At 37.4% G+C, this 19,706-nt stretch overlaps 1 protein-coding gene across 3 annotated transcripts in view; it reads right to left on the reverse strand.

The window, feature by feature from the left end:
- Window positions 1–19,706, reverse strand: part of Zbtb44 (zinc finger and BTB domain containing 44) — a 41,090-nt gene that overhangs the window by 12,788 nt on the left and 8,596 nt on the right. For all 3 annotated transcript variants that reach the window (XM_085689777.2, XM_085689776.2, XM_085689775.2), the window contains exon 2: window positions 5,437–6,509. In XM_085689777.2, coding sequence (XP_085545903.2) covers window positions 5,437–6,454 — 1,018 coding nt within the window. In that variant the 5' untranslated portion in view covers window positions 6,455–6,509. The remainder of the gene's footprint in view (window positions 1–5,436; window positions 6,510–19,706) is intronic.

Below are 19,706 nucleotides of genomic sequence, written 5' to 3' on the forward strand. Positions count from 1 at the left end.
GGTGTAGGAGGTTCTTCTGTTCATGTGTTGCTTTCACTGGTTAATGAATAAAGAAACTGCTTTGGGCCTGATAGGGCAGAACTTAGGAAGGTGGAGAAGACAGAACTGAATGCTGGGAAGAAGGGCAGAGTGAGAGACGCTAAGGATCTTCTGTCTGAGACGGACGCTGGTTAGAATCCTGCTGGTAAGCCACAGTCACATAGTGATACACAGATTAATAGAAATGGGTTAAATTAAGATGTAAGAATTAGTCAATAAGAAACTAGAGCTTCTAGTTTCAAGCAGTGTTTTAATGAATACAGTTTCTGTGTGGTTATTTAGGATGTAAGCTAGCCGGGCAAATCCTTTGAGATGCAAACTGCTCTTGCCTGGTAGGTAAATTCATGAACCAAGCTCAAATACTTCAGTGACTGCTCTTTGCTGCTGGGTTTGTTTCTTCTTCATTGTCTTGTTTTTGTTTTTTTTAGACAGGGTTTCTCAGTGTAGTCCTGGCTGTCCTAAAACTCAATTTGTAAACCAAGCTGGCCTTGAATTCAGAGATCACCTGCGTCTGCCTCCCAAATCCTGGGATTAGAGTGTGTGCCACCTCTCAGCTTATTTGGTGCCTCTTTTTTCTTTTTTGAGACAGGGTTTCTCTGTGGTTTTGGAGCCTGTTCTGGAACTTGCTCTGTAGAGCTGGCTGGCCTCGAACTCACAAAGATCTGCTTGCCTCTGCCTCTTGAGTGCTGGGATTAAAGGTGTGCGCCACCACATTCCAGCTATTTTGCTTCTTATAAGTACGGTTTTTTTAGGAGTATTTTGGCATTTAACCAGATATAAATTGTTCCCTGGTGAAACAAATTGTTTTATTGTCTTCTATAAGACATGTAAGAGAATAGACAGTCTTTTACATTTGGGAATTTTACTTTGATTCTTATGATTTACTCTTAAAGTGGGCATGCTGCCTCCAACTCTATGGCAAACAGTGAGGGGCTGCTTTCAATAACACTAAGAGTTGCTCCTGACAATCTCATAAAGTTGAGTTTTGGTCTTCTGGAAAAGGTGACTGAGCAAACTTTAGTCACTTTATTTTTAATGGTAGAATTCTAGAGTTCAGAATTCCTTTGCTAGCTTATCTAAAGTCATTTATATTTGTCCTTGGTGAATACAGATAACTGAATACTTTAAATATCGTAATGAAGACATTACATCTAAGAGTAATGTTCTACAAATTGTTCTGTTTTTTTAAAAAAATTATTTTTAATTACCTGTGTGTGCATTGAGCGTGCATGTGAATGTACTACCTGCAAGGGCCATAAGAGGGCACTGCATCTCCTGGAGCTAGAGTTAGTAGGCAGTTGTGAGCTACCTGGTGGGTGCTGGAAACTGAATCTATTCCTTTAGAAGAGCAGGAAGCATTCTTAACCCCTGAACCATCTCTCCAGCTCCAGCCATATCTTTCTGGATAATAAGATACATCTCAGCAACACTTTTTCCCTTTCAGATTTGTTTTAACAAATGCTTTTACTTACCCTATATTCAAGGTGTTAAATTTTACTCTTACTGGGCAATCGGTGAAAATAAGGACTTAAAATATAAGTAAAATTCCATTTGAATACAATTTATTGGTAGTCAAATTTTTACTACTTCAGAATTTCAAAATAAATGTATTAGGTATCAAATTTATCAGTCGGTGGAATGTTAAGGTATCACTTTGGTTTCTTTAATGAATTAGTAAGTAAAATGAACTATTCACATTAATGCTCTTCTGAAATACAGAATGACTAACCAGAGTATCCTAGGAATTTATTTATTTATTTTTGTTCTTTACACTTTTGCTTTAATGTAGAAATCTGTTGATGTAAGATAGATTAAAGCAATTAGTGCACTTGATATGAAAGCAGGAAAAAATCCATTTAAGAGTATGTGATTACATGATATCTAGGACAGATATTCCTATGTTCATGGTATAGAATCCACAATACAGGCCAAAACTGTGCTTATATAACTTAAAGGTTTTGTCTACTCATATTTATTTCTTTATATACCAATGCTTAATAAGATTGTAAAGGCAAAATATAAACTGACTAGATATACCTGGAAGTAATGAATGAATATTTCACATGTAGTTACCAAGATATTTAAATATTTGGATTTCTAAATTTTCAGATAAGTAAATAGTAATTATTTACTATTTAGAAGACACTAAGATAGTTTTAAGACTAAAGACTCAAAATGGCTCTGATCTGTATACATTGAACATTTTATCAATGTTATATTTATTCAAAGTCTTCAAAAATTTCTTGACTCAAATTCAGTATAAGACAGTATAAAACTGTCTCCCAAAAGTTGATGTCCTACCTTGGTACTAAAAATAAGACCTTATTTGCTCATGAGGCTCTTGTGGATAGAATCAAGTTGGAATGTGGTTACATAGGACCAAGTGAGGTCCTATGTACCATGACTGGCATCTTCGTAAGGACAGAGATTCAGAGACAGATCTGGATACACAAGGAAAGTCGAGATTTTAATGATAAAACTGTAATTTATAGGAATGTAAATGATGACTGGCAACTGTGAGACCTTTAAGAGGCAAGAAAGGGTTCTTCCCAGGGAGCCTTTAAAAAGGAACAGAGATATTCTACACCTTATTTTGGAGTTTGAGCCTTCTGAACTTTGAGAAAATAAATTTGTACTGTTTCAAAGTTATCAAGTTTGTGACACTGTGTTGTAGCAGTCCTGGAAACTCAACAGTGTGTCAAACAAGAAATTAACAAAATTAATATGTTCTTAGTGTTTTAACCTTTTAAAGAGATCATTACTAATTATTATTAGTTTTATCACTTCCCAACCTTGAGTATAAGAATCTCTCAAGAGTTTTGGTTCTTCCATAGTTTCTTAAAGTCAAATTTGTAAATTATTATCAATCCCACCTTTTGATTTCTTTGTGGCCTGACACTGCTTGGTCATATTCAAGCAAAATTCACACACAACTGATCTCGTTGATTATTCTTAAAAGTGAGGTTCCAACCTTCTCCTACCAATGTTCATACTGTAGTTACTGCGTTTAGATGACAAAAATTCTATCCATCTTATAATTATCAATTTTTGTGTCCTTAAGAAAGAAAAAAATAATGGCAAAGATTATCAATAGTAAGATACATCTGAATTCAGACAATAAACTAAACTTGTTACTTAGAATCAATTAATATAATAGAAAAAAATTTAATCCTGAGTACTTTGACTTCTTTGTCTCACTGTACACACTCAACATTACTAGGTTGTGTTATTTATAAAATATTGTAATTAAAAGATTTTAGGGGCTGGAGAGATGGCTCAGCAGTTAAGAACATTAGCCACTCTTCCAGAGGTCCTGAGTTCAATTTCCAGAAATCACATGGTGCCTTTACAACCATCTTATAAAAAGCTCCTCTTCTGGCATGCAGGCCAGGCAGACAGAACACTCATACATTTAAAAAAAAATCATTAAGTAAATAAAATAAGCAAACTAACTAGTTTTCCTTAAGTATATGCATACTTTAAAAATTCTTTTAAAGATAAACTAGGGTAAAATATAAGCTTACTTAGCCTATCTATGGGGGGGCAATGCTTGTGCATATTCAATATCCTCTGTGCTATTTATTGCTGTTGTTATTTTTGAGATAAGCTCTTACTATATAGCACTCTGGCTGTCCTCAAGATCCATCTACTTCCCTAATACTGTAGTTAAGGCATGCATTGCTACAATCAGCTCTACTCTGCTCTAATTCTGTTCAAAGTAGTCATTTACTCAACAAATAATCTCTTTCTCAGATTCTCTGTGGCTAAGAAAGATCATGCAGCACAAACTAGCACTAGTATCTTAAGAAGAGCTTCTAGGAAACCTTCATTAGTGCATTTCTGACTACAAGTGCTATCTATCCCTTTCTAGAAGACAAATCAAGACGAAGTCATCACCACAAAGCAAATAAGCCTACATCTAAACTGGTAACTAAAGATGGTTAAGTTATAAATATACAATTAGCCTGGAACACTGATTACACTGTAGATCTACATTACAAGTTCTAGACTTCCTATTCTAGAACATACCATGCAATAAAAATAAAATCTTGTTTGGTAAAGTCACTGAAGAAGGGCTCTGTTACATGCAGTTGAATGCAACCCTTAACTGGAACTAGTGTTCAAGGCTCTCCACAATTTGTTCTTACAGTTCCTTTGGGCTTTCCACTCATTCCTCAAAGATTCAAGTATCCATGCTTCCTTTATATATAACTTTGCATTAAATCTGCTGCTTACTGGATGTTCTAAACCATCAAGCTCTCCTACTAGATGCTTTGTTTCTTAACATCTTCACTTTGTGGGCTTATTTGGGCAAATTCTTGTTATTTAAGATTCCATTCAAATATATGTGGTTAATTTGCTCTTTCTATTGCTACACTAATAATGCCTTTAATTTGCCTAACACAGGATCTTCATTAGTCTGTTGTAGTCACTTACTGACATCTTTATCTCTTTTGTTGTAAGAGTGATGTCTTCTCCTTACATAGTACCATGCATTGCACACGGTTTAAATTTTCAATAAATATTTTTATTTTTTACATTTATGTATTGTGTGTGTATGTGTGTGTGTGTGTTGGGGAGAGGGGAGAGGGAAAAGAGGAAAAGGGAGAAAGGGAAGGGAGATCTGTCTTTTATCAGAGAGGTTCCAGGGCTCAAACTTAGGTCCTCTGGCAGCAAATGCCTTCACCTATTTTTAATAAAGAACAAAACAGTAAGTGGATCCCCACAACACACAGGACCTCTCACAGCCATCTCGATTATGTAGCTGAGGACAGTTGTGAGGTACTGCCCTCCTGCTTGTGTTTTCTTAGTGTCTGCATCACTGTGCCTAGATTCTTTATCTAGATTTCAAAAATCTGGGTTTTTTAATATTGAAAGTGATTAGCAGCAGGTGCAGTGGTATATATACCTGTCATCCCAGCACCCAGGACTGAGGTTAAGAGAAACAGCAATTCAAGGCCAACCTGGACTACAAAGTAAGACTGTCTCTTTAAAAAAACAGTAACTCACAATTTTTATCTCTGCCTTTCTCCCTTATATCCCCTGTTGACCTTATATCCCCCATTGACCCTCTTCCTCAATGTGTAACTTGTTTAACACACACACAAAACTTATAGTGCTAATAATAATTTTAAAAATCCAAACATCAGACTTTAATCATGGTGGCACACACCTTCAATCCTAGCACTTTGCAAGCAGAGACAGGTGGATCTCTATGAGTTTCAGGCCAGCCAGGGCTATATATTGAGACCCGGACCCAAAACAAACAAACAAACAAACAATTAAATTCAATTATCATGTTTTAACCTCCCCCTTTTATGATTTTTTATAAGACTGAGCACAGAAAATAAAAAGTTTGAACTATTAAAAAATGAAAAATATAGGAAGCATTTATACCTATAGAGGAAGACTGTGGACTAATCAGAAGGTCCTCTTGAACTGGTTCACTTCCCGGCACTGTCTGTTGATCACTCAGTGAGCTCTGAGATGCACTGACAGGCTGGGACACTTCCTCATGGACTTCCTCATCACTTAATCTTTCTACTTTGACCTGAACATCTTCTTCTGTACCTAGAGGCAAGGTGGTTTTCGTGCTCTCACAAGTTACATAGTCAGTCACTCTTCTACCTGCCTCAGATGGGCCAGGCAACTCTAAAGTCCGGGTATTTTCTGTCTGCTTTGCTTTCTCTGGCTGAATCCTTCGATCAATTCCAAAAGGGAAAGTCCATGGAAAAGCTAAAGAAGAGTCAACTGGCTGATTTCTATTTTCTGCATAGGAAGTTGAGGAATTCAATACCTGGGGTGAACTTGTTTGTGTGCTACATTTTACGGGACTCTCAGGAGACATAACAATGTAGCTTTTGCGTTTTCTCCGGGATTCTCGGCAGACAGGAATGGTCCTTTCCACAACACTGCACTCTGAAGACACTGGAGAAATACTTCCATCTCGAGAAGTAAAATTGCAATTAGAACTATTTTCTTGCCCAGCATCTAGACCCTTTTCTGGTTGGCTATTGGGTGTATTCCACAAAATACTTGATTTCATGAACTCTGAACAGGTACTAGCAACACTAAACATTTGCATATAGCTGGCTGCTGCTAGAACATCAATAATATTTTCTGTATTAATTGACAGAGTGGCTGTGTAAGCGTATTCTAAAAGAGGTATAAAGCCAGTCACTGTAACATGATGCAGATCCAACACATTTTTGTTCTCATCCTCTGCTTGGCCCACAAGTTTTGTGCGAAAGAAATCACTGCAAGCTGCTAGTACCACCTTATGAGCCCGGAAGATTTTATCCTGGACACGAATAGTGATATCACAAAAGTGTCCATCATTTCGTAACATATTTAGTTTTCCCAGCATTTCCTGGCTGTGGGAAGAGGAGCTGTGAGTAAATGTTTTCACACCCATCTTTTTTTTCCTCTTCTATTGATGCTCTTCAAGGACGCAATAAATCAGAAATGTCCTAAAAAATATAGAAAACAAAACATAAAATGACTATTTATACTATTTTCATGTAACCACTGTGTCAAATAAAAAGCCTAAAATAAGACAGTGAAAGAGAAAAATTTCAGGTATGGGATGTATTAAAATATATTTTATGGCCTGTTGTGGTATCAAATTCCTATAATCCTAGTAAGGAGACTGCCATAAGCTCAAGACCAACCTGTGCTACACAGTACGTTTGATGCCAGTTTGGACTATAGGATAAGATCCTATATCAAATAAATACAATGAATGCACAAATAATAAAAATATATTCTCTACACCATTAACCAGTGGTCTTAGTAATGAACAGCATTTTAAAATGATAGTTAGGTGACAATTATAGCGTGCTTTTATGTGCTAGAAACTGCTGTAAATACTTAATACATGACAATCTTTTGACTGGCAAAGACACCTTGCTCAGAAGGTATATAATTACCCCTGCTTCTAAATATGAACATGCAGTAAATAATGTCAGGCAAGTATTATATAATGATTCTGTCAAATGTTTTATTCAGATAAAGGTATGGGAGAAAGGGAGAAGGGACAAAGAAAGATTTCAAGATTTTTTAAAAGTCTGAATAATCTAATGACAAGAGACAAAACTGTTCCCCACTTGACATCATCATAAAAGATAACATAAAATGAATCTTAAGAAGGTAGAGAGCTGACACTGTAGAAATAATGCCTTGACCAAATTCAAACCTACAGAAGCACTTATTATACAGAATGAAGTGTTGCTCAATCCTCCAAAGGAGAAGAAAATCAAGGAAGATCATTAAAGATAACCTCAAAACAAGTCCTACTCCATATATTTTTCCTAAATACAAGTAATCACAGGCAGACATAGTATTGCAGCACATTTGTAATCCTAGCACTGTAGGGGCAGTACATTAGGAAAATAACCACAAGTTCAAGGCCAACCTGACCTACATGGTTAGTTAGTTCCAGGCCAACCAGCGACACATTGATTCTGTCTCAAAAAACTCAAAACAACAAAACAAAACACAAACACCCAAACCCCAAACTTAAACAAACCAACAAAAACCCCAATGTAATCACAAAGAGATAATACAATTAGGATTGATCTAGGCAGAAAATAACTTAATGAATCTGATAATCTTTTCTCTTATTTGTATAACAGGAAGTTGTATACATGTGTTGTTCATTGACTGTATGTCAGTAAATATACTTTGATTCCCATCATGTGGTTGATAGCAGAAGCATGCCTTCAGAGCAAATGATGCTCAAGGCCTAGGGACCATTTGCATGAACTCAGGTATTAAAAAAAAACCTAGAAATTAAGCATGATAGTTAGAAAATGTTCAACAGAATCCCAAAATCAGACCACTTCAAACTTGATTTGGGTGGACATCCTAAGATACTGTACCTGCCTTCAAGAAAGTTCAAGGCTATCCAGACAAGAAAGTAATGAAAACCTTTTTCAATCTGGTGTTACCTCCATCTTCTACAATTAAAGAGCTAGAAATTAAAAGAGGAGTTTTGCCAATAATCAGTGAGTCCTGAATTCCAAACACTATTCAACTCTCTTCTTTCCTGAAAGGAAAAAAATAATGACTGCCCTCAACTACATGGTGCCAATTAAAGTAATCACTTTAATGGCCTAACTTTAAAAGCAGAGGCATGTTTTCTCTTTATCTCAGGCCTATTATACTTGGGTAAGTTCTGAAGGATATGAGTCTGATTTAAAGAACAGCCAAGATGGGAAATATACTATTATTTTCTAACAATATATAAAAGCCAAGAGTGAAGTGGTTAAAAGCATAGAATGGAACCAGAATACTGGATTATCATCTTGATCACGTCATGTATGATATGAAGTTTAACCTTTGTACTTTAATTTCTGCAGCAGTAAAACAGCGATAACAGAACCTACATCAGAGATTGGAGGCTAATCGAATACATAGTCAACAAGCAACAGAGAAATTCAGTAGTTGGAAGAGTAGTAGTCTCTTTCAATCCTAAAAGAACCAAAAACTACAATTAGGTCCCTGGGATCTTTCTGTCTGTGTCCCCAGCTCTGGGATCACAGCTCCGTAACACCATGCCCAACATTTTATGAGTGTTGGGGAGCTGAACTCAGATCCTCATGCTTATACAACAAGTACCTGAGCCACTGAGTTCTCTCTTCCGCCTGTTTCTATCTTTTGATTTATGAATACTGAAGTTATAGACAATCTCATACATATTGCGTGGGGGCAGATTCTTAGTTATAAAAACTATACATACCCCTAAACAACATCTACCCTCAAGACATATAACTTACTGCCTTTACCAGAGCTCTCATTCTGGAAAAAGTACAAGACTTAACATACATACTGACTCCTAACATGCCTTCCACATCCTGCATTCACATGCAGCAATCTAGAAGAGGACTTTTAACTGGGGCTGCCCAAAACCCAAGCCAGGCTGCAGTTATCTACTGCACAGGACACAAAAGACTCAAGCTTCAGAAACACTGCAAAAATATCAGGATGGATTAAAAAAAAGCAAGGAAAGCTGTCCTTCCCAGTCACTGCAGCCCTGGCTATTCATTTCCTCAATCATTCCTGAGTATGGCTAAAAGATAGGAGGAACCAATAAAGGAAGAAGCTAACAAAGAATGATTCTGGCTTTCCTACAAGAAAAAAAAATAATCCTTCCTCTGTCAACAAGGCAACATCTCTCACAATCTCCATATTCCCCTTTATCTACTTCTCAAACCAGGAATTAAATTATAATTTTAATTCAGTAAAAACTGCTCTATCTGCAGGCCTGTAAGTCCTCAAGGACATCTCAGGCTAACCTCTTTCTTTCCCACTTAGTTGAGGGAAAACATATCTAGATAGGATTGGCAAATGGATTTCACGCATATCTAAATACAGATAATTAAGTGGTTTATTCAATGTTATTGACACCTTTTGGGGCTACCTAGAAGTGTTTCCCCCCAAAACAAAATGCCTCAGAAGTCAACCAAGTATTCTTACAAGAGAAAATCCACAGATCTGTCCTCTAACCATTATCTCCAAAATAAACAAACCAAACCCTTAGTACCATAAGCTGCTTTTGTACCAGTAGTCTGTCAGGAAAAGAAAGATAACAAGCATTTTTATGCTTAAGCCCTTTCAAGAGAAGATTCAAATGGATGGACTCATGAAACCAAAATGAGAAAGACAAATTCAAGACTAGTAAATGACTGAAGAAGTAATTAAAAACCTCTTGAGGCTGGAAATACGGCTCATCCTTCAAGAGCACTTGCTACTTAAAGTTTACTCTGAGATAGGTCTACACTTCAGTGGCATTAAGTATATTTACACTTCTGGGAGACAGTAATCCAAAACTGTTTTCACCAATTTGAACTGGAACTCAGTTCCCAAAAAACAGCAACTCTTCAGCCTTCCCTGTCCCTGGCTCCTAGAAGACACTTTCCTACTTTCTGTCTCAGTTCACAATTCAAGGTTTTCAAGTAGTCACTTGCACAATTCTCTCCTAACTGATCTACACCACAGCTCATCAACCTTTCCCTGCTCTCTAAGACTCAGTAATATTACAACACTGTGTGAACGTATCGCACTTGTTTTACCCGTTGAGATGTGCTCAAATTCAAACTCTTTAGAAAGGTGTTTTGAATGACCATGCATCCCTACAGCCTTCTAATATACTTGACTGAAGACCTCTCAAACATCAAATCCTAGCATTTTACTGTATTTTCAGAACAGTGGCTACTTTAAATGGTTCACATTTCTTTCTTTTCCAAGTTAACAGTCTCATCTGTTACCATATCTGGCAGCAAATTTTTCCTTAAAACAATGTATTTATCATACGTGTGCATGTTATGTGTGGGAAGGCATGATAACAGAGAGGTAAGAGGACAACTTTGTACAGTCAGTTCTCTCTGGCTATGTTTACATAGTTTCCAGAGATGGCATGGAAGCTGTTGGACTTGTAATAGTGCAGCCATCTTAACAGCACAAAATTGTTGCTTTTATATAATTAATATATTCCACCTCATTTTAAAAAACAATTTTGACCATATGAAATCTTTGTTTTTTACTTCCAGATATCAAAGATAAATACATGTATTATATATAAATAAAAATTTTCACAAATTTAATATTAGAACTCATATAATCTACACAAGGTATTATTGGAATTTTTTTCATTATTATCTTAGATGCCTGTAAGTAATATGGATGACAACAATTATCATACTCTTTCTTCCCTTAAAAAAATTATTAATGTTCTGGGTGGTGGTGGCACACACCCTTAATGCTAGTCCTTGGGAGGTAGAGTCAGAGACTTCAAGGTCAGTCTGATCTACAGACTAAGTTCCAGGACAGTCAAGGATACACAAAGAAATCCTGTCTCGACCTAATAATAATGACGATGATGATAATGATTGCTGGGGGGAAGGAAGATATGACTCAGAGGTTAAGACCATTTGTTGCTCTTGCAGAAAACCTGGGTTTGATTCCCAACATCCACATGGTGAAGGATAACTGCAGTTCTAGGGAATCCAACATCCTTTTCGAAATGGCCTCCATGAGCACCAGACATATACTTGGTGCACAAGCTTACATATGCAAAACACCATACACATAAAATAATATATATATATATACATACATATTAAATTCAGGATAGGTATGGTGATGTATGCCTTTAATTCCAGTACTCAGGAGTCAGAGACAGCTGATTCACATAGCAAGAGCTGGGATGTAGCCCAATGAAAACACACAGTGCTTCCCCAATATGTGCATGACCTTGAATTGAATCCCCTGAACTGCAAAGTAGTGATAATGATAAGCAAACACCAAATACTACAATTCTAATAATCAAAATCACTCCAATAACTGATAACTACCACACTATTAATAATACTATACATTAGTAACGGTTCTTTTAAAAAATTAAGATTAAAAAAAAATGAAAAGCTGGGTAGTGGTAGCACACGCCTTTAATCCCAGCACTCGGGAGACAGAGGCAAGCGGATCTCTGTGAGTTCGAAACCAGCCTGGTCTACAGAGTGAGTTCTGGGACAGCCAGGACTGTTACACAGAGAAACCTTGTCTTGAAAAACCAAAAGACTAAAAATAAAAAAAAATTAAAGGTCACTATTATTGACTGAAACAACAAAACAAAAGATTGAAAAAAGTTATTGTTGGGCTAGAATAATGATTGTCACTTTTGAAGTGATAGGGATCAAGTCACACACCACAGAACACTAGGCAAGTACCTCTGAGCCACAGCCACAGCCTGGGCTAGAATTCTAAAAGCTCTCTCATGTAGCGCTGCTGCTTGAAAACCAAGCAAGGAAAAGTGATTATGAAGACCCAGACAGTAGCATATAAGACTGTCTTGTCTGAGTGTCTCAGAGAAATACTTTTCAATCTGCAAGTGAAAATGAAAACTACAAAAAAAGCCTCTTGAAAACATTTATTTATTTTGTCATGCAGTAGTGGTGCACCGAGGCAGAGGCAAGTAGATCTGAGTGAGGCCAGCCTAGTTTACAGAGTGAGTTTCTGGACAACAAAGGCTACACAGAGAAACTCTGTCTTGAAATACAAAACAAAACTATTTTTAAACTTTTTTTTTTTAGATTTTTTTTTCTTGTTAGGTGCATGAGTGTTTTGCTTGCATGTCTGGTGCCCACAGAGGTCTGAAGAGGGTGTTAGATTCCCTGAAGTTATAGACTGCCCTGCACTGCCATGAGGATACTAGGAATTGAACCTGGGTTCTCTGTAAGAACAAATGCTTTTAACTACTGAGCCAACTCGCCAGTCCCTTTAATTTTATTTTAAATATTGGATCTTGTTTATTGCTAAATCTGGCCTTGAACTCCTGGGCTCAGTCTAGCATAGTAGTGTACGCCTATAATCCCTGCACTTGTGAGGCTGAGCAGGACTGAGAAATGGTTACATAGCTAGACCCTGTCTCAAAAACAAAACTAAAACTAAAGTGACTCAAGAGATTATGCTGCTTTAGCAACCCTAGTAGCTGGACAAGAACAGGCTCATGCCTTTGGAGAGTAAGTTTACTCCTGTGTAAATGAGTATTCATGATTGGAGCATGGCCAAGTTAGTAACTCCAATGCCTCAGACTCATGGAATGATAAGGTCTTCTCCTGGTCCAAGCAGGAATATTGACAAAAGGTTAACATTTTGCTAAGCAGTACATACAAAAAGTACGTTCTACAGTCATCTGGTCCCTTCTCCCATGCTGCATCCCCGCTCTTACTGTTCCCCTACAGAGATGAACTAGCTGGCCTGCCTTCTCAACCATTTGACATATTATGAATGCACTGTTTATCCGGCTGCTGACATGTCTCCATCAAATTACACAACTCATCTGATTCCTGCTTTACAGTACTATGTCTATCTTAACCATCAGAGCTCCAGGCAGGTTTACAGAACCTAGCTCCGAGGGTCAAGAAACAAGCCATGGGATCTAACTTCAGTTATTTTCTTAGAAACCTATTACTTCAAGTCTTCCCAATAAACTGTATGTATCTTAAATCATAGCTATTCAATTCCAATTAAGGTTTCTAATTCAAAATCTGCCGTGACAGACATTTCCGTTATCTGTCCATCTAATAATCCACCAAGCCTTTAGTACATTACTGTAATTTAAAAATACAGTCTTTTTGTAGTGCCCCAAATGTAGCAAGACTCCTTCACTTCCTATAAAATTAGTAGGAAAAGACAGATCACATGTTTAAGGCCTATTTGAGTTAACAGAATGTTCAAAGACAACCTGGGCAATTTAATGAGACCCTGTCTTAAAATAAAAGTAAAACTGGTTTGAGGTCATAGCTCAACGATACAGTGTTTGCTGTGTATGAATCCCTAGATTCAATGCCTAGTTTAATAAAACAAAAACAGAAAGAGTTTTGTGGTTGGAGAACCCTGAATCATCACTGTATTACCAAAGAAGCTGGATGACCTAAGTTAGGTATAGGAATGAAATGAAGATATGTAAAGTATCCCAGTGTTAGCACACAGTACACACACAGATGTGGTACCGCACTGAGTAAACAATGGTTTATTTGACTACTATGTCTGATTAAATCAATCTCAAGTCTCCAACATCCTTCCTGAACTTCAATTTCAGGCTTCTAGTGACCAGTGAGAGTGCTTGATAATTCCACTTGGATGTGTTTGCCACATTTCAAATTCAGTATCTAAAACTGAGCTAACATTCTGCTACACAATTTCTCTTCATACCCCTCTTTTTTTGAGACAGGACTTACTGAGTCCCAGACTGACTTCAGATTTATGGTTTTTTCTATGTGAGCCTCTTCTAGTATTACAGGCATGGGCTTCTCTAATGATGGATGTCTTCAACTGACCAGCCACTCAGCTTAAAATCTAAGAGTAATAGTTCCCTCTTATTTGAGGCTACAAAAGCCTCTGTGAATGCCTGAAGCTATGTGTAGTAATAGTACTGACCCCTATTATTCAGACCTAACTGGAAAGAGATGAACAACAAAAACCACATAGTACAATTTTAACAATATACATACCGAAAGTTATGTAGACCTCATCTTTTTCTTAAAAATTTTTTTTTACATTTCTTATAGTTTATTTAACTTTTATTTTATGTGCATTGGTATGAAGGTGTCAGATCCCCTGGAACTGGATCTTCAGACAGTTGTGAGCTGCCATGTGGGTGCTGGGAATTGAACCCTGGTCCTCTGGAAGAGGAGTCAGTGCTCTTAACCACTGAGCCATCTCTCCAGCCCCCTTAAAAATTTTTAAGGCATTTACAACTTATCATGAGTAGCTCAAAGGGCAAAAGTCAAGCCGCGGACAAAGGAAACTGTTCATTTATAATTCTCCAACCCAACCTACCAAAACCTGGAAATCACCCTTCAGGTATTTTCCTTTATAGCCAAAATTTCAGATTAAGGACTATCTTCTACTTACGTTTAATGATAAAGCCATTTTCCAGAGCAAGAATATTAACTGTGTCTACTACTAAGAAATAACAAAATTTTGTTGTTGTTTGACCAGTCTTGTTATGCAGCCCCCCTCTAGCTTGGTACTTACTATATAGTCCAGGCTTGCCTTGAACATCTATCTGGTAGACCTTCAGTCTCATTCTGAGAGTTTATATTATATGTATGTGTTAACATGTACAGTCAATAATAATGAACTTATAATGTCATCTATTTCTTGGATTTCTGATCTTTATTGCTTTGTTCTGTGCTTAGTTTTAAAATCTTACCAAAAAAAATCCATCATGCTTTGTGGGTACAAACCCAGTAAAAATGCTAAAAAATGCTAAGAAACAAAAATAGGACATTCTGATTGAAATAAGTACAGAAATAGCTAGATTAACAAAGAATGGGGGGAATTAAGCACACTGCCCTATCAATGGGACAAATACTAAATAGCAGGAATGACTGAAATACCCTCAAGAACCCTTACAGCATATGAAGCCATGGTATGTACATTGATAATCAAGAAAAGAGACAGAAAAATAACAAGAAACAAACTCTGATGTACGCTGCTAGGATGACATTAACCCTAGCAGTCAGATTTCAGACTCTGTTGTCTCTTTATACTCTTAAGTGTATGTAAAATGCATATTTCTAACACCTCCCATATTATAAATTAAAACCTGCAAATTAAAAAAAAAAAAGCCTCAGGGCTGGTGTGAGGGCCCAGCATGTAAGGTGCTTGCTGCCACCCCTGAAAACATCTCGAGTTCCATCCCCAGGAGACACCGTGTAGATGAAGACAAGTGACTCCTGCAAGCTAATCTGTCGAGCACACACACCTACACTCACACAATAGAAATATGGAAAAAATCATTCCGTTAAAAACAAGTCTATCACACGTAAACACAAAAGAACTTCGTTGTTGTTTGGTTTAAGGCTAGTTTCTGTGTAGACCTGGCTGCCCTGGAATGTCTGTAGACCACACCGGCCTTGAATTTGCAGAGGCCCGCCTCTGTGCTGGGATTGAAGGTGAGCACCACCACCGCCCACCTCATAAAATAGTTTTTTTTTTTTTTTTTAATGTTTTTGGGCTGAAGAGATGGCTCAGTGGTTAAGAGCACACACTGGCTGCTCTTCCAGAGACCCTGAGTTCAATTCCCAGCAACCACATGATGGCTCACAACCATTTGTAACGAGATCTGGCGCCCTCTTCTAACCTGCAGGCATACATGGGAGACAGAATACTGTATACATAATGAATAAATAAATCTTAAAAAAAATAAAAGAGCAGCCAGTGCTCAAGAAAGAAAAAAAAAAACTTCTCAGACAAAAGAAGGGGAGGCAGAAAGTGTGATGTTGATTCTGGTTACTGGAAATCAACAGAATTCTTCCATTGCACTTGCACGCTGCTGTTTCACAGAATTTTCTATTGTTGGTTGATTTTGTTCTGGAAGGCAGGTCTCACTCTAGCCGAGGCTGTCCTAGAGCTTACACTGTAGCTCTGACTAAGCTAGTAATTCTGCCTCAGGCTCCCAAATGTTGTAATTACCAGTATGTACTACCTACCATGCCTAGTTCTGGAAATCTCTACTGTACATCAGAGAAAGGAAAAGAAAAAGAAAGCCATAAAGAGCATTTAAATCCTGTTAAATGCTCTTTACAGCTTTCTCACCACACACATATCTTTGAGGCAAGCTAATCTGAGTTTGAGGCTCTAGCCTTGTCTACAAAGCAAGTTCCAGAATAGCCAGTCAGTGCTACACAGAAAAACCCTGTCTTGAAAACCAAAACCAAAATCAAATAATAATAATAATAAAAAAAAACTATTATGAAATTGCTTTGACCTCAGTGAGTCTTAAAAGTTCTAGGGATCCCCACAAGAGTCCCCAGACAACACTAACCACTAACCAGTGCCTGAAAAACAATAAATCAGTGTCTCATGACAAGTGATCAAATAGTTTGTTCTGTCATTTAACACTTAAAATGTCATAAAGGAAGGACATGTTTGTATTATTGGGCAGAGGTACAGACCTCAACAGATTCTCAGTGTAGCTGTAAAAAATATGTTTATCTGGCCAAGAAAACTAGAAACTGCTAAGGAACTTCAGTTAAATCTCTTGGTTTAAAAAAAGGGGGGGGGGTACAGCACAAAACAAGTCCTTTCAGTGTTTTCATCTCTGAATTTAAGACTGGGAATCAGAAGTCTCTTGTAATCATCAATGAGCTAATGTAAGAATGGCAAAATGAAAATGTGAGAATGTAAGTGTATGATGTCATTGAGTTGTTAAATAAAACAACCCCATAGCTGCACTCCTGTAGTGTTTATGTCTTATTTGAAATGACAGATGCTTTTATTGCTTTAGCTACTCAAATCAAGATTGCTATTACTTTATATAAAACTAGTATCCTCATATAGCTATCTCATAGATACTTCAAATGGTCAGTGATGGTTTATCTTTGCTAAGATTTGTTTTTAAGTTTTATTTTATATGTGTGTACCCAAGTGTATGCATGTGCAATGTATGTGTGCAGGTGCTCTGGATTCCAGAAGAGGCCTCAGATCCCCTATTAACTAGAGTTAGAGATGGCTGTAAGCCTTCTGATGTAGGTGCTGGAACAGAGCTTGGGTCTTCTCCAAAAAGGATGTACTGGTTAGTTTTTTAATTAACCTAAGACAAGATAGTCATCTGAGAAGAACCACAAATGAGATAATGCCTCCACAAGGTTGCCTATAGGCAAGTTTGTGTGGGCCATTTTCTTGATTAGTAATTGATATGGAAGCCACAGCTCAGACAGTGATGCCATTCCTGGACAGATGGCTATGGCTGAGCAAATTATGAGGAACAGCCAATAAACATTATGCTTCCATGTATATCTGTTTCAGTTCCTGCCTTTAGATTCCTGCCTGAGTTTCTGCTCTGTTTTCCCTTAATGGTAGACTGTGAGCTAGGGTTGTAAGAAGAAATGAACCCTTTCCTCCCCAGGCTGGTTTTTGGGCTTGGTGTTATTACAATAATAGAAACCTAACTAGTACAAGCTACAAGTGCTCTTGACTAGGAATCATCGTTCCAGCCCTATGATGGCTGATCTTGACTGTCAACTTGCTAAGCTTGGGAAGAACCTAGGAGACTGAAAAAGCTTAACTCTATCTCTGTAAGGATGTTTCTAGAGAGTAGTAACTAGAGAAAAAGTAGAACCTGAATGTGGGGAGTATGCCACCATAGGCTGGGTCCTGGGTGAAACAAAAAGAGAAAACCAGTTAAGAATTCTCTCTTAGCTGGGCAGTGGTAGCATATGCTCATAATCACGGAGGCATAGGCAGGTGGATCTCTGTGAGTTTGAGGTCAGCTGGTCTACAAAGCGAGTTCCGGGACAGCTACAACTGCTACACATAAAAATCCTGTCTCAAAACAAAAAACAAACAAACAAAAATCTCTCTTGTTTTAAGGCTTTCATGAGTTGAACTCCCCATGCCCACCTGACAGAAACAGTTTAAAAATTTCTCAAACCTTGATACATCTTCTTTTTTCCCCCCTCCCCTTCCTTCCTTCTCCCCTTCCAAATACATTTTCCCACCTTTAAAGTGTTCCTATCAGATATTTGATCAGTTACAAAAGCCTGACTAATACAAAGTCCAACTTCTATTCTCATGCCTTACAAAAGTACGTTTTAAGTTTCAATGCCTCCAGGAAGCAATAACAAAAACAAAAATAGAAATACTTTCCCCACAATGTCCTGATCCTACCTAATCTGTATTTACTAGTGTCACCTTTATGGAAAAGTATTAGATATGATTGTAAATTACATAATTTGTGATAATCTAGAAATTAATACAATTCTTTTTATTTTCCTTTCAACATAGACCTGTTCATTAAGACCAAATTCCTTTTTGAAAAAATATTTATTTATTATGTATACAATATTTTGTCTGTGTGTATGCCTGCAGGCCAGAAGAGGGCACCAGACCTCATTTCAGGTGGTTGTGAGCCACCATGTGGTTGCTGGAAATTAAACTCAGGACCTTTGGAAGAGCAGGCAATGCTCTTAACCTCTGAGCCATCTCTCCAGCCCCGACCAAATTCCTTTCTATATTGCAAGTATGTTAAGACTACTTAAAACAGTATCTAGCAGAGAATGATGGTACAGGCCTTTAATTTCAGGACTTAGGAGGCAGAAGCATAAGGATCTCTGTGATTTCGAGACCAGCCTGGTCTACAATAACAAGTTTCAGAACAGCCAGAGTTACACAGAGAGAAACTGTCTCACACACAAAAACACAACAACCACCAAACAAAAACCCCCAAACCAGTATCCTGACTATTGAGTTTACCCAAACTTAAATTCTCTACTGTTACTTAAATAAGACAATCACTGAAGTTCAGATATTAGCTCATGTTTTAGCACATTAAACAACTATTAACCCTTGGTGCTTTGTAGCATTTTTCATAGGCTAGAACATTTAATACTGATTTTAAGATACAAGATTATTAACCTAAGAATCATTATTTCCTATACTAACAAGGATATGGAGACTCAGAAGAAATGTGGGCTGGCAAGATGGCTCAATGGATAAAGGCACCTGTCATTAAGCCTGATGACCTGAGATCAATTCCCAGAATCCATATGGTAAAAGGGAAAACCAACTTCTGTCACATTGTCCTCAGACCTCCATATGCATACCTATATGTACAGAACACACACACACACACACACACACACACACACACACACACACACACCACACACATAAAGTAAAAAAGGAAGGGAGGGAGGGAGGGAGGGAGTAAAGAAAGAAGGGAGGGGAAACATCACAAGGCCAGAATATGAACTTTAAGCCTGCTAGGTTTTCTCACTCATATATACATACTATCTTCTCCACTCTTTTAGATGCTTTAGGCTCCCATTTATCTCTCCACAGATTCTAATATGAATTCTACTTCAGCAAAACCTACTCTAGTTCCTCATTCTTTAAATACAACATATGCATTTCTAGTTTTCAACCTCTGGTGCCCTTTTGGGAAGTTGTACTTGAATGCTCTCAACAGGTTAAATTCTACTCTTTTGCTCCCTCTACCCCAGATGTTAGCAATCCCTATTTCTATGACACTTTCCATTTACAGTGTGTCTTATTTACTGTTCTACTGCTGTGAAAAAAAAAATTCCAAGCAAGGTAGCTTATAAAAGGGTGGTACATTGGGGGCTTGCTTACAGTTTCAGAGTGTTACTCCATGATCA

Source organism: Myodes glareolus, chromosome 4 (assembly GCF_982192425.1).
Source record: "Myodes glareolus chromosome 4, mMyoGla1.1, whole genome shotgun sequence".
Lineage (NCBI taxonomy): Eukaryota > Metazoa > Chordata > Mammalia > Rodentia > Cricetidae > Myodes > Myodes glareolus.